Raw genomic sequence first — 15,650 nt, 5'->3', positions numbered from 1 at the left:
TTTAAAGCGAACATGACTTTAAATATAAGAATATCATAGAAAGTTAATAAATAGTTATCTATTTTTTTCTTATTTATAGTATTTACACGTTTTTTCTCCTACTTATCGTATTATTTATTGTTGAATCGAACCTCCATCAGAAACAACTTCTAACATAGCATCTAACTAGGCCCATTAATAGACCAGATAAGGGCCAAAACATTGTTTAATTGGGCTGACTTCACTAACTATTGCTGGGCTCACATTTTACATCTTAATAAAATGGTCAATATAGCTAGCTGACACAAAAATTGCATAAAATAGCCCTTTTGTGTGGATTAAATTTTATCTCAGAAAAGAATCATCCTATTTGCTTTTAGATGCAAATTTATCCTATTGAGAATATAGTGAACTTTTTTTTTTTCAAAAGTAGTCTAAAAAGATAAGTAAACGCAAATAATCCGGCACGAAAATGATACATAAATAATATCGAGCCTATGTACATATTTGTCATCTTTAATCTTGATTCTTAACTGTTATTGTTTTAAAATTAATCTTTTATTTGCATTAAATTTTTGCTACAATTGATATATTAAATGATATAGTTTAATCTTTCTTACTTCTTTAATAATGTTGTTTAATAACAAATTAAGATGGTGTCACAATTACTAAGTTTAGTGTTTTTTTTTTCTCTTTTGTCCAAACTTTTCAAAATATAAGAAATTAAAGGAAGGACTTTAGTGTGAAAAGGCCAAAATAATTTGAATGGAGATTTTTTGTCTATCACAAGATATTTCTCTAGTTGGTTGGACCAAAATTGAAAATATAGACATGGAATCTCAAATCAATAATAATTGTGTTACACTTTTTTGGCTATTTCATTGGTCTTCCCTAATTATGTTTATTTGTTTTTCACAATTTGTTTTAGGTAGCTTTCTTTCCCTTTCTCCTTGGCCAACCAACATATATAATTAGAGGTTCTTAATAGGCTAATTAAAATAATAGATGAAGACTTTTTTTGGAAGGATATAGTCATTTGAGCTGAAATAAATTGAATCACAATAAGTTAAATAATAAATCATGACATGATATGTTTAGATTTAAATAGATTGAGCAAATCACATTTTATTGACTAATTTTATCACTCATATATAACATCATCAAAATTGTGACGAAATGAACGAGATTTCTTCTTAGTTTTAATTAGAAATTCTGAGTTCAAATCTTAAGTAGTAAAAAAAATATATAATAAAACGTATTTATTTCAACAAATTTAACAAAACATAACAAACGAGGGCACAACTCTCATTATAGGTATATTCCTTTTTCCCGTCATGATGCATGATATATAAGTAATTTCTTTGCGAAACTATCAGAATCTCGATTAAATTCGAATCACGCACTATAAAATTTATTTGAGGTAATGCTCCGACAAGATTTGTCGTACGCGAAGCTTTAATTCAAAATCTTTTATTAAGAGTTGAGCAATCTCATCACTGCACTGCAATTATATCGATAATATATAGGTAACTTATTTTACTTTTGATAGTTAATTGTTACACACATACTAGAGAATAATTCTATAAACTATGGTTGTAACAAAACCACGTTTTTCACATCCTAAATAATTCAATCAACTGTGTCAACAACCACAGTTTATTTTAATTTTTTTCTCTTTAGAAAAAAAAAAGATATTCTCCTTTTTACAGAAAGAAATCAAACAGTAAATTGTTGTTACTATCATAATAAATTATTTATAATATATTTTTATTCAATTTCTGTCATATTCGTTGGGCATTGGAATAACTTTTTAAAATATTATTGCGTGGAAAGTATTCGAATCACAAATTATTTAGAATAAAGAATATAGAATTAATTTATTAGCCACTGTATGTTACGTACTATGTTTCCCCATCACTCCCAGTTGTGTATGACAAGGATGTCAATGGAATATAAAATTTTCCACATGCCTCATTGTTCGAAATAATAATATTGAAATTTGATTAAATTTAGATTTATATTAAAATAATTTAATATTAATATTCTTGATCAAAAATTTGTTTAAATCAGTTTCATATTACGATAAAACACTTGTTATCTTAGAATTTTGATCTAATTCATCACCTAAAGTTAGTTCAAAAAAAAGATAAATTAATGTTCAAATCGTATAAAGAACTTAGATTTGTTCTACCCTTGTTCAAGTATTCTTTATCAGAGTTTTCACTGTCCGCTATAGTGACATCGGAGTTCGAAAGAGAAGGGGAAGAAGCGGGGTAGAGGAATTGGTCAACTCATCAGGCTCATGACCTGAAGATTGCAGGTTCGAATCCATTTATATACGGGAGTGTGTGTATGTCTGATGCGTACTTATTCATGGATTGAGGTATTTTCAACATATGTTGTAACTATCTAGCTTACGAGGGGCCCTCATCAGCAAAAACATTAAAGATATGTCGATATATAAATAGACATATCTTACATCCCTAGTAATGCATTTTAAAATCTCGCTAATCCAAGTCTGAAATGATCAATATTATCACTAACTAGATATTTTGTAACATATAACATCAAAGTCAGATTTATATTTTGTTTGAATTTTCAATCCGCGCTTTGACCAACTTGAATATGAGCATGGAGGAAAATATTAGAGTTGATTAGAATATCATACTATCCCAAATATAAGTGTACATGAATTTATTTTTTATTGTGTATTTTCTTAACAAAACGAATAGCTACGTATCGTGTTAGTCCACGTACTTATATATTATCAAATGGATCACAACGATTATAAGGAGTCGAAAACTCTAGAAAATGTATAATATATGTTCCTTTTCACATTATTAATTATCATATTGATTAACATACCTAATTATGATTTTGTGGGTCCTAAATGCTACTTCAATTTGTGGTCATGCTCATGCATGTGATTAATTACTTTGGGCATGATGTTAGTTGAGATACAAAAAGATATTAATTTGGTGATGTGACAAATACATTTTTTTCCTTTTTTTTTTCTCATATCTTCCTAACAGTATTACTTATTATTCATGGTCCTTTAATAAATAAAAATTATGCAACTTGCTAGATTTGATTTTATCTTGCCTACTAATTTCTTTGTCATCCACATTTTATTTCATAAATTTTCATCCACTTGTAATAGTAAACAAATTTTGAAATGAAAAAATGAATGTGATAATTTGAAATAATAGTATTTGAAGATGTGGTCTATTATTTCAACTTTTAAATTTATTTTTTTCCAAAATAATTAGAAGTATTTAATTTCAATTTTGAAACTCAATGGAGTGTTTGGTGTAAAAAAAAATAATATTTTCATGGATTTTATTTTATAGAAAATATTTTCCTAAATAATAAAAATGATTTCTTTTTTTTTAATGTGTTTTGATAAGTAAACATAGTATATTTAATATTTTCCTAAATAATAACAATGATTTCTTTTTTTTTATGTGTTTTGTTAAGTAAAAATAATATATTTAATTAGAGATATAGATTTTAGTCCACAATTGTTTGTCAAGATAAGGTCATGCATTTTCGTCAAAGAAAATTTAATACAAAGTGTACTCTGACTAATATAATGCTAATATATCAAAAATATAAAAAATCTACATAACTTTTTAATTGAACAAAATGGAGTAATTATTAAGTGTAGAATTGAAAAAAATGACTAATTATTTTTTAATTATTTAAATTGATGATTAATCTTGAATATCTATTTTTAGTATACTTGTTAAACAATTATGAATGGCGAAAGTATTTTTCAAACAATTAATTTATTCTAATTATCATGTCATTTTTTGAATAATACAAATGAGTTATAAAACATTATACTATATTGTCATATTTACATTAATATCATATTATTTGAGGAAATTGATTTCCAACAAAAACAAGTGATAAAAAAAGTAGCTATAACCAAATTTATGTCATGATCACATACAAATACAAAAAGGGTGGCAATTTCCTAACTCATATTTTAAATGTACAAATTTTGGTATCTTCTTTTGATTAATAAATAATAACGACAAAAGAATTTTTAATTATATCATAATAATTTATTAAAAGAATTTTGAACCTAAACAAAACCCTTAAAATAGGGGTGTGTAAAAACCGAATCGACCAATAAACTGAACCGATAAAATGTTATTGGGTTATTAGGTTATTAGGTTTTTAATGGGTTTAGAAAAAATAATTATTGAATTATTGGGTCGGTTTCGATTTTTCCTATTGGGTTATTGGGTAAATCGATAACCCAATAAGACGATAGTTATTTACTACTTTACCCCTCCTCAATATTAAATATACATAATTTAATACATAAATAGATTCAATATTAGCTTTCAGGCTATGTGATTTTTTTGTTAGGAAATTGGTGAGAACTTTGTTGATTATCTGGTGGATCAAGCAACTGTTCAAGATTGTCTCATTGAAATATTTTATTTTAGTTTTAATTCTAGTTCATAATTGTAGGCGATAGCTTTTGCAAGTTTGTGAATATTAGTAATTTGATCAACATTCAAAGTTTTCTATTATATTTTGGCTGTAAATTGGTAACATGTAATTATAACATACGTACTATTATATATTATTTGATCGACATTTTCTTATTGGGTTAACCGAAATCGAACCGACAACATCAAAAATCGATAAACCGATAAAAATTTTCTTATTGGTTTATTATTGAATTAGCATATTTTAAAACCGAAAACCGATAAATCAAATCGATTATATGTAAAATCGAATCGAACTGACCGATGCACACCCCTACCCTTAAGGGTGAAATCAGGATGTTAACTATTAGGTGATAATTTTCAAAAAAAAATTATATTTTTTTATCATATATTATGTATTTATATTAAAATATTTAGTGAGCGTACAAAAAGTGAATGGGAGATTCATAAACAAAGCGTGATATATAAATCTAGTGACAAAATAATGTGTTAAGTTCTAGCTCCTTTCTGATTTAGAATTTGAATTCTCGTGATTAGTAAGTCAAGAGTACTAACTGTCTAGTGGCAAAGAGAACGTGTTAAGTTTTATGTTCTTTTTGATTGAGGATTCAAATTCTCGTGATCACTAAATTAAGAGTATTAACTATCTAATAATAAAAGAAACGTGTTAAGTTTTATGTCCTTTTTTGATTGAAGATTTCAATCCTCGTGATCAGTAAGTTAAGAGTATTAATTGTCTAGTAGCAAAGAAAACGTGTTAAGTTCCATGTCCTTCTTGATTAAGGATTCGAATCCTCGTGATCACTAAGTTAAAAAATATTAACTGTCTAATGACAAAAAAACATGTTAAATTCTATGTTCTTCTTGATTAAAGATTCGAATCCTCGTGATCACCAACAAAACTATAAAGGATAAATTTAGAGTATTAATTATCAGCCGATAATTTTTTTAAAAAATGATAATTTTTGTGAATATTTGTATTTATAATTAAAAAAATCTAATAAATATTTAAAACTATGACTTAGGAATCGATAAACAAAATATATTATGATTGGATAATAAATTTAACCTCTCTCTCCATTGAGGATTTGAATTCTCGTGATCACCGATTCACACGAAATCTATCATATTTAAATCTTAAATATATTGCTGAACATCTTAATTTTAGAAAAATTGATTATTTTTAGACGAATTACACTTTTTATCCATTCAACTTGCTTAATAAATAATTTAATGACAATATATATATTTAATTCATTTATTATTTTTATATTGAGTTAGCAGCAAGGGAAAATTATAACATTTTTTAATAGTCTTATTAATTCCCCACACACACTGACCATAAGCCACGTGGCACAATATATAATGAGCTGTTATTTAGTTTGCTTCTGACTCATACACACGTAGAGGTGGCTAAATACATCCTATTATTGATTTGCCACATATTACTTCCAAATATTAAAATAATAAATAAATAAATACAATAGACCCCATTTTAATGTTTAATTGTCCATGTAACCTAGTATAATATTTTATATTTTGTTGTAAGACTTTAATACGTAAACGGAACATTGATTTAATTTTTATACGTATTTTTCGTTTATAATATAAAAATAATATACGTCGTTGTTTTCAACAGGATCACGATTTCATACTAGAGTGGACTTTATATTAATATTAGATTGATGAATAATAGATTTTTTTTACTTTTTATATTTTTTAAAAAAACTACGACTTAAGTTAAATAAAAATTAGTTCCATTTTCTTTTTTATTTCAAATTTATTACCATAGTTCCTTTTTTCTTTTATTTTGTGTTTTATGTCCATAGATTAATTGTTTTCTTCTTCCGATAAAATATGAATATATTAAATTACGTGCTTTGATAATATTATCATTTTTCATTGTCACACAAATAAGATAATAGATGTATATATAATAAGTAAAAATAAGTAGTGAAACTATAATTAGAAATTCTTCGCAATAGAAGCATCAAGACATGGTATTTAAAGATAATAAAATCATGTTTGGGAGTCGAAATTTTTATTAAAAAATTTAAAATATAATAAAATAAATATGTGAAGAAGAATAAGGGGGATTAACGTATATTATATATATATTTAATTTTTTTAATCATATACAAAAAATATGTTTTTTCATTAAAAATAATTTGGATAAACGTATCAACTTTATCTAGCTCAATCCTCGTAAAAAGAGACAAAGCGAGCTCCTACAAGAAATAAGTTCCATAAATTTAAAAACTAAAATTGAAAAACTCTAATAAAAAATAAATAAATTCTTATCATTCTATCCGATCGTTATTAATATATCCAAATTATGCCTACCCGACCGAAAGCGCATGAACATAAAATAAAACAATGAAAAAAAACAACTCATATATTGTGAAAAAGCTATTTCGGACAAAAGTGATAATGCAAATTAATGATTATGTTGTGTTTTTATTTTGGCTAATATTATATTATAAGATTAATACAAATGTTTATCAACTAACATCTTTATAAAAATGGCAAATTAGTGACCGACCATTTAAATAATAATAATAAAAAGCAATGAACTTGATCATAATGCAATTTATAGACGTGTGATGCACAATATATGTGATGGAAAGTGTATTAATTCGATCAATTATTATATCATTAGCAGTAAGCATCTGATTAGTGTTCTATTATCCACGAATTTGGTACTTTAAATCTTTAATTTATGGCCTCAACTATATAGATAATATTTCTGTTACTACTCCTTACCTACTTCCCAAATTTTAAATTATATAATAGAATTAATTGTCATATATAATATTCTCTCTTTCAAAAAAAATTACTTTATTATTAACCCTTACTAATAACCCACCCTTCACGTATATTTATTTAAAAAAATCTTCATTTACACATTTTTTCCAATATTGCTTCACGTAAATAAATTATTATTTTTCATATTACAATCAATATTATAAAATAATGAAACAATAATTAGAAGAAAAATAATAAAGAAAATAATTTTATCTATTGAACAATCTTTTAATAAAGAATAAAAATCCAATAAAATATTTTTTATATATTTTTAATATTTGGATAGATAGATGAAACAAAGACATTTAGCTTTGTCCTTAATCGCCTAATTTATTTATGATAAACTATTTGTGTCGATAAATAAAATTTATTCTAAAAATATATAAAAAAAAAAAGCAATACTTATAATCAAATAATTTATTTATCCTAATTTATTTGCGTAAATTTCTAAACTTCAACTCTAAAAGTTATTACATAAATCTAGACAGAATGAGATAGCAAATACCATTAGTAATTTATACTCCTTATCTTTGCTAATACTTAGTCAAATTTTATCATATGATTCATCAAATTATCCGTTTCATTTTTCAATTTACTCCTTCTGTTCTCTATTAAAATAGTTATTTGATATTTAGTTGATCATTTTATTAAATTATGAAAATATTAATAGATTTTTTTGAATTATTTATATACATTTTTTTTAAAGTGTCACAATTATTTGTAAAGTTTAAAAAAATTCTTAAAGAACGAATTAACAAAATTATTCTCTTATTTATAGTATCTTAATATTTATATTAATAAAAGTGATCAACTAATATAAAACGAAGATTAAGAAAATATCAAACTTATTCAATCTAATCCAACTATTATTATGCAATAATACAAGGTATTAAAGTTTAAGAGAACTACTTTTTTTTAAAAAAAATCTAAACTAATTACTACTAGATACTCCCCTAATCTATACACTCCCACCCCACCCCCTGTCACCGTCCAAATATATATATATATATATATATATATATATCCAGTCTCCAGCTGTATTTTTTGTCTGTGTTCTTCTCTTTAATACCCATATCACAAGTGTTCAATTTCATTTTCTGGACTGAAGAATTTGAGATTTTTTTTTCTAATTCTTACTGAAAACCCATCATGGGTTCTTCGTTTTCTGTGTTGATTCCTCAGTTTTCATCTACTGTTACTCAGCAAACTCACCCAAGTCTTGGTGATTTGCCGGAAAGTTGTGTAGCTTCAGTTCTTGTATACATGGACCCGCCTCAGATCTGTAAATTATCTATGCTTAATAGGGCTTTTAGAGGCGCTTCTTCTGCTGATTTTGTGTGGGAGTCAAAGTTGCCTATGAATTACACCTCTATTATTCAAAGGGTCTTTGCTGGTCGAAATTTTCCGGCTAATTTGTGTAAAAGAGATATTTATGCTAAGCTTTGTCGACCTAATTCTTTTGATGGTGGCTCAAAGGTACAATTTTTATCCCTCTTATGCTTAAATCTTCCTTTTAAGATATTACTTGAATACCCAATTTATTGATTTTTTTCTTATTTTGTGTAACGGAGGTATTATTGTATGTATAATCCAGGTATAATATTGTATACAGGCAGAATAAGTGAACAGTAAATTTGTCAGCTATTTGTGTGTAGATCCTAATTTTTTTAATTTTTTTTTGCTGAAAATGAAAATTCATATACGGTTTTCTAGTAAATTTGTACTAGTTTGGTGTTGAGGAATTGTTGTTAAAGTGGTAGTATATTAAATTTGAGTTGTAATCTAAAGGCTCATTAGTTGTTTGAGGTTTGGAAATTGAGTTTGATGGTTTTATTTGTTTTGTGGGATATGTGCAGAAAGTTTGGTTAGATAAGAAAACTGGAAGAGTTTGTATGTCTATATCTTCAAGTGGCTTGGTGATAACGGGCATCGATGATAGGAGATATTGGAGTCGGATTGAAACTGATGAATCAAGGTGAGAGTTCGAGATTTTCTTGTTTCTGATGTTTGTTTAGAGTAAATTGGACCTTTTTGTATTCGTGTTGTTATTGATGTATGTATTATTAGATTGAAGCCGTATTCGTTTGGATTGTGAATTGTTTTTAAAGAATACGGCTTCAATCTATGTTGCTCGTACTCTTCAAGATTGTTGTTGTTCCTTCAAAAGTATACTATTACTTTTTGAGGATCCGACACACCTACCTGTCTAGATTTTTGGAGAGTATATGAAGTGGAGTTGCTTAATGTAGCTTTTAATTTGACATTGCAATGTCTATGATTAATTGGTGTTTTATATGCAAATGAGCAAAATTCATGTTTTTTCGCAGTATTATTATCCTTGTGATCTGATCCTCTGATAGGATTGTTGTTTCCCATTTCATCGGTTATATTGTTGTTTATGCAATGTCTGGATAGATTACATGGTTCAACAAACCCACCATGGTTCAGCATTACTTGTTAGCTTGTTATTTGATGGTTCTCGAGTCATGTTGCTCGGACTTCTGCAAAATGTTCAAGTTTCATCCATAACTAATTGTTGGTCCACATGATTGAGCAGCTTTCGGTTATGTTGCTATATTCATGTATCGATAACAAGCTAGTACGTCCTCAGACAGAACAAATACTAATTTCTTCTCCTTTTCCATCCATGCAGATTCAAGTCTGTTGCATATCTCCAGCAGATCTGGTGGTTCGAAGTTGATGGAGAGGTTGATTTCCCATTCCCCGTTGGGTCCTATAGCATATTCTTCAGACTACAAGTAGGACGAGCCTCTTGGAGATTTGGACGCCGAGTCTGCAACTCCGAGCATGTTCATGGTTGGGATAGGAAACCGGTGCGGTTTCAGCTGTCGACATCAGATGGTCAACAAGCTACAACTCAATGCTACTTGAACGAACCTGGAATATGGAAGTACCACCATGTAGGTGACTTCGTTGCTACGGGTTCAGTAGAACCCATGAAAGTTAAATATTCGTTGACTCAGATAGATTGTACACATACTAAAGGTGGACTATGTGTAGATTCTGTACTGATATGTCCAGTAGAGTTTACAGAGAGGTTGAAGCAGAGTTTTTGATTTGCTGATTACCTGTTGCTGAGGTAGGCTCGTTTGGTAGGAGGGGTAAAGGATATGACTAATCCCGAGATTTATTTTGTTATGAGTTTATTCCATATTTGGTTAGGGTAAAATCGCAGGAGATAACGATTATCGTGGAATAACTCGTTTCTAACCAAACGAGCCCTAGGAGTTGTAGTTCTAGTGCTATCCATAGTTTTTCCGGGTGGTTAGTATTAAGGGATAATCATATATTAGACTGAGGCAGTCTGTGTAAATGTGAACAATGGGAACTTTTTATCCATTCATTGTACTGAGTTAATGGATCTGTTACATTGGATACATTCTTTGCACTTTTAATTTTAGCAAGCGGAGGGTTTTTCGGAAATAAGGGTAAGGTTTGCGTATGACTCTGCACGGTTAATATAGTGAGAGTCTACTAGCTTTAATGACCTTGATGACTCTACACAGTTAATATAGTGAGCTTCTGCTAGCTTTAATGACCTTGATTAGAATGACATTTCGCTGTCTGTAAGTATTCTCCATCTTTAGCACTATTTTTAATAGTCGTTAATGCGATTTTCATCGCCTTATTAGAAAAAATGAAGTATTTGACTAAGTTTTCTAGAGAAAATAAGTGTTTACTAACCTTGATTAGAATGACATTTCGCTGTCTGGTATAGTAAGTATTCTCCACCTTCAACACTATTTTTGGTAGTCGTTAATGCGATTTTCATAACCTTATTAGAAAAAACAAAGTTTTTGACTAAGTTTTGGAGAGAAAATAAGCGTCTACGTAATATTTTAAAATATATTTTTGAAAGTGAACACTTATAGGAATAGATTAATTTATGAAACTTGCTCAAACAGATTATCAAGTATAGATATTATTCCTAGTTTACCTACTAAAATACTACTAGTCTCTACCTAAGATAATAAAATTTAAATTATAAATTTTTGTTTTTTTTAATTAATTAAAAAAAAAAAAAAGAGTGTCACATTAGTTGAGACAAGAGGCTTAATTGATTTAAATAGGAGTTAAAAATCCTTTGATTTCACTGGAAATTACTTCTCTTTTATGCTCAATAAATAATTAATAAACCTGCCCTATTATTTTAGCAGATGTGTAGCTGGGCTAAGTTGTAGATTGAACACACGTTAACTTGTGATATAAAATGGGCCTAAAGAATATGGGCCACACTTTTATTGGGTGTTCCAACATAAATTCAGTTGAAATGTGAAAAGCAAAAAAAAAGAACTTTTTGAAGTTGAAATGAAATGATAATTGAAATTAGAGATCGTGTCTTGAATAATCATTTCATTCTGTAAAAAAAAATAAAAAATTTGTGTATCTTATGTTAGTTAAGAGGTAGGTTATAGTATGCATTAGATCTTATATAGGTAATATTGATAGTTGGATAAACTATAATTCTTTGATTCATTTTATTTTTTAATATTGATAAAAGAATAAATTTTATTTTAGGGAAAACGATATTTTTAGTCTCTATATTAAGGCTAATTTCTTATTTTAGTCCTTGTGTAATCTAACTTAGCACTATTGACCTTCAATTATATCAAGTGAATGATTTTAATTCTTCAACTAACATATTCGAAAAAGTTAACAGAAAATTTACTGCTAAAAGGAGTAAGTCGAGCATTTTTAAAGTTATTAATTGAGAAAACATACAATTTTTTTAAAAAAAAATTTGCTGCAAATCTATCGTTCGTCGATGTAAGAGGGAGGGTTAATGCCTATCAAGTTGGTTTTGTTCAAATTGTAGCTCAGATTGACGAGCTTCTTCAAGATAGAGACATGGAAAACTTAACTTGTTTTTCAAAAAAAGAGAATTAAAATGAAATATTCGAACTATTCCTTTTAGCAGTGAACTCTTTGTTATTTTTTTTTTAATCTGTTAGTTGAAGGATCAAAATCACTCATTTGATATAATTAAAGGTTAATAGTGCTAAGTTAGATTACACAAGGACTAAAATAAGAATATAACCTTAATACAGGGACTAAAAAGGCCGTTCCTCCATTTTTAAAATAACATCTATTTTTTGATTATATTCTTTTTTTTATAATAAAAATGACATGTATAATGAACGAGAGGAAACATCAAAATTGAGTCACTTAGTTTTCATGTCATATTTTTTAAGATCCGTTTAATATGAAGGATAAAAAAGATAATTAATCTCAAAATTAATTTTATAATAAGCTTTTTTCATGTTTAATTGAATAAAATTATAAAATTATTTTTTTAAAAATTAATTATATCAAAATTATAATATTATTGGCATTAAAATTAAGGAAAATAACAATCTTTAAACCAAACAAGCTTTTGCTACCACCTAGAAGTTTGGTAGTGGATAGGGAAAGCAATTAAATGCACTATTAATTTCCAGTCGATCATACCTAGGTACCTTGGGTTCTCCATCACAAAATAATAGCATATTAAATATTTAAAAATTATATAAAAATTATTTATAATCATTATATTTACTTAATTAATTTTATTAATGATATTTTAAAACTATAAATTTGACAACAACATATTTTATGTAGATAAAATTAATTAATTAATTAAAAAAAAAACCATCTTACTATACGTAAATACATTCCTATCATATTTACTAATTTTGTCCATACTTCCTTCTCATTAACTAAGATCTTTTTATGAATTTTTTTTTAATATGCTAGAATAGGGAGAGAGACAAACGAAATAGGGAAAAAGGTGAGCATATTTAAAACAAACAACTTACAATTAATTTTAGGGAAAATTTCATATATGGCAAACTTATTTGATTAAATAACATTATATGAGTATCGTTTACTTAATTACATTCTATGGGTATAGTTTAGTTATTTTAGGTATCTTTAATTTTGTATATAAGGTTTATTTTGTTTTTTTATTTATACAATTTTATTTTAAAAAGTGATTTGTAACTGAAGCGTTAAATATGCTAATAATAAATATAGATAATGTCATAATTTAAGGTAAACGTTCTTTTTTTAAGGTAAACATTCAAATTCAATTTTTTTTTCAAAAAAATAAGAATTATATAGCAATTGAAACAAAAGGTAAACTTGTTTTTGTTGTTTATGAAATAGCAGTTCATCAGTTTTTTTTATTTTTTTCTTTGTAATCGAATTCAGGTAAGTGTTCATTGGATGAAAATTCATGTTTATTATTGCAATAATTATACAATGTTCTATTGGATTTACAAATTTTGATTTATGTGCGTTCGTTATTGTGGTGTCATAATTTATTTATTTTTTTGAAAAGCTGGTTTCAAAATATGATTATTTTAAGCAGAAATTTCGTACTATACAATTATATACTTTTTGTTGATGTAGTATTTCTATATTATAAAGAAGATAAGTGTAAGCGAATACATGTAATCGTTGGTGATAATTATATATAGCCATAAAGTAAGTGTTTTGCTTTTCATACAATTATATATTTTTTTAATGTAGTATTTGTATATTAAAAAGAATATCATTGTAAAATCAATTCAGTAATTTGATTGTATAATATAGACAAAACAGTCAATTTTAAAAGATGTCATGTACAGATTAATTCTTGTATATGTCTACAAACTTACCTTTTTTTGTATATTAATATGTGTACATGAATATAGTAATTAAACATGGCAATATATACAACTGTCTAAATAATTTGTATATACTCCAATAATATATAAATTTAATATATACTAGAATATAGTAATTAAACATGGCAATATATCCAACTGTCTAAATGATTTGTATATACTCCAATAATATATAAACTTAATATATACTAACTTCAATAATTTGTATATAACTACTAAAATATACAAATTATAATTTTTGTATAAGTATATAAACTTAATATATACTAACTTCAATAATTTGTATATAACTACTAAAATATACAAATTACAATTTTTGTATATGTATATAAACTTAATATATACTAACTTCAATAATTTGTATATAACTAATAAAATATACAAATTATAATCATATATGAAATTTTGTCATCTGTATAACTAAGTTCAATTACTTTGTGTATATATATACAAAAATAAAAATAATAATGAGCCTTTAATATACAATCTGCTGCTACCACTATTAAGACTTAATATATTATTCATTATACATAACTTAAAGTATGTATAAAGTAATCAAATCTACAGACACACATACAAATATATAACTAAAACATGTGTGTACTAAACATGCAATATACTATATACAATTACGTGAATACAAAATTTACTTAAATAATATTTTTGTATATTGACATCTAAGTAACAAAAAAAATTGTATCTAAATTTGTGTTTTAAGCTACTACCTCATGATTATGATGTTCTTCAGATCCGTCAACTTCACATACATTTTCCTCTGAATCAATGTTTAGTGCTTTTCTCTTTCTTCCTCTTTGTACAATTTTAATGCTTCTAGCTTTAGCATTGTTAATAACTTCTTGAACTGCTGTAGGGTCATATTTTTTCTTTGATCTCAATTCTTCCATTGTTTGTTCATGTTGAACTTGTTTTGATTTTACCATAGACCCTACATCAACCCCAAAATCTTGAGTCAAACCCATTGAAAACGATGGTAAATTGTCAACAAAATTGACATGCAATGGAATACCTCTGGTAATCCTCATAGATGAAGATGATTCATTCATTCTGTGACTAATTTGAGATCTAATAAGAACAAACAATTGATTATTTCATCAAAAAAATTCTGAAAAACATAAGAAACACAATACATATACAATTGTTGAATAAGGAAAAAAAAAAGGAAAACGACTAAAATTTAGGAGTACCTACGAAAAATTGAATTCAACTTCGGGAGGGAGTAATTGAATTTTGGACAATTTGAAATTCAAATCGGATAGAAGTATTAATTGTAGAAGAAAAAGGTGGAATAGGAATAGGAGAAAAATTATTGTTTTGTGTAAAATTATATATAAAATTTTTAAAAAAATGTTTTTATATTGTTGATTATATAATAGGTGATGGACCCCATTAATTATAGCAAAAAAGAAAAACTATAATTATCAAAAGTAAATAAATTAAACTATACCCTTATTATATAATTACTTAGAAATGTTTGCCATTTCATATAATTTTCCCTTAATTTTAATCACATATTATATTATAAGATATATGTATGTGGACTCATTTTACCACATCAAAATCTAACAAGAGTTATAGTATTTCAAATTAAAATGTGTGTAAACATTTAGTTTCTAAAATAGAGAAATTTCTTCGAATTATTCGGAGGTGACACAATCAATAAAATTTTCTATTTATTTAAAATTTAAATTCAAAACGTGAAATTAGGGGTGAA

The 15,650-nt window shown here is 26.4% G+C and overlaps 1 protein-coding gene across 1 annotated transcript; it reads left to right on the top strand.

The window, feature by feature from the left end:
• The first annotated feature begins 8,283 nt into the window (after positions 1–8,283).
• LOC101245869 (F-box protein PP2-B1) lies at positions 8,284–10,646 on the top strand. Its single transcript, NM_001329231.1, has 3 exons — positions 8,284–8,726; positions 9,107–9,225; positions 9,904–10,646. The coding sequence occupies exons 1-3, from the start codon at positions 8,400–8,402 to the stop codon at positions 10,325–10,327; spliced, it is 870 nt and encodes a 289-aa protein (NP_001316160.1). The 5' UTR covers positions 8,284–8,399; the 3' UTR covers positions 10,328–10,646.
• The last annotated feature ends 5,004 nt before the right edge of the window (positions 10,647–15,650 follow it).

This window comes from Solanum lycopersicum, chromosome 8 (genome assembly GCF_036512215.1).
Source record: "Solanum lycopersicum chromosome 8, SLM_r2.1".
Classification (NCBI taxonomy): domain Eukaryota; kingdom Viridiplantae; phylum Streptophyta; class Magnoliopsida; order Solanales; family Solanaceae; genus Solanum; species Solanum lycopersicum.
The sequence above is the reverse complement of the archived record's forward strand: the minus strand, read 5'-3'. Positions and strand labels throughout refer to the sequence as shown.

What these genes read in the sequence shown, in the direction of transcription:
- LOC101245869 (NM_001329231.1), top strand. Translation starts at nt 8,400, where the DNA reads ATGGGTTCTTCGTTTTCTGTGTTGATTCCTCAGTTTTCATCTACTGTT. An exon ending in CTTTTGATGGTGGCTCAAAG is followed by an intron (nt 8,727 to 9,106) that starts GTACAATTTTTA and finishes GGATATGTGCAG; the next exon opens with AAAGTTTGGTTAGATAAGAA. An exon ending in ATTGAAACTGATGAATCAAG is followed by an intron (nt 9,226 to 9,903) that starts GTGAGAGTTCGA and finishes CCATCCATGCAG; the next exon opens with ATTCAAGTCTGTTGCATATC.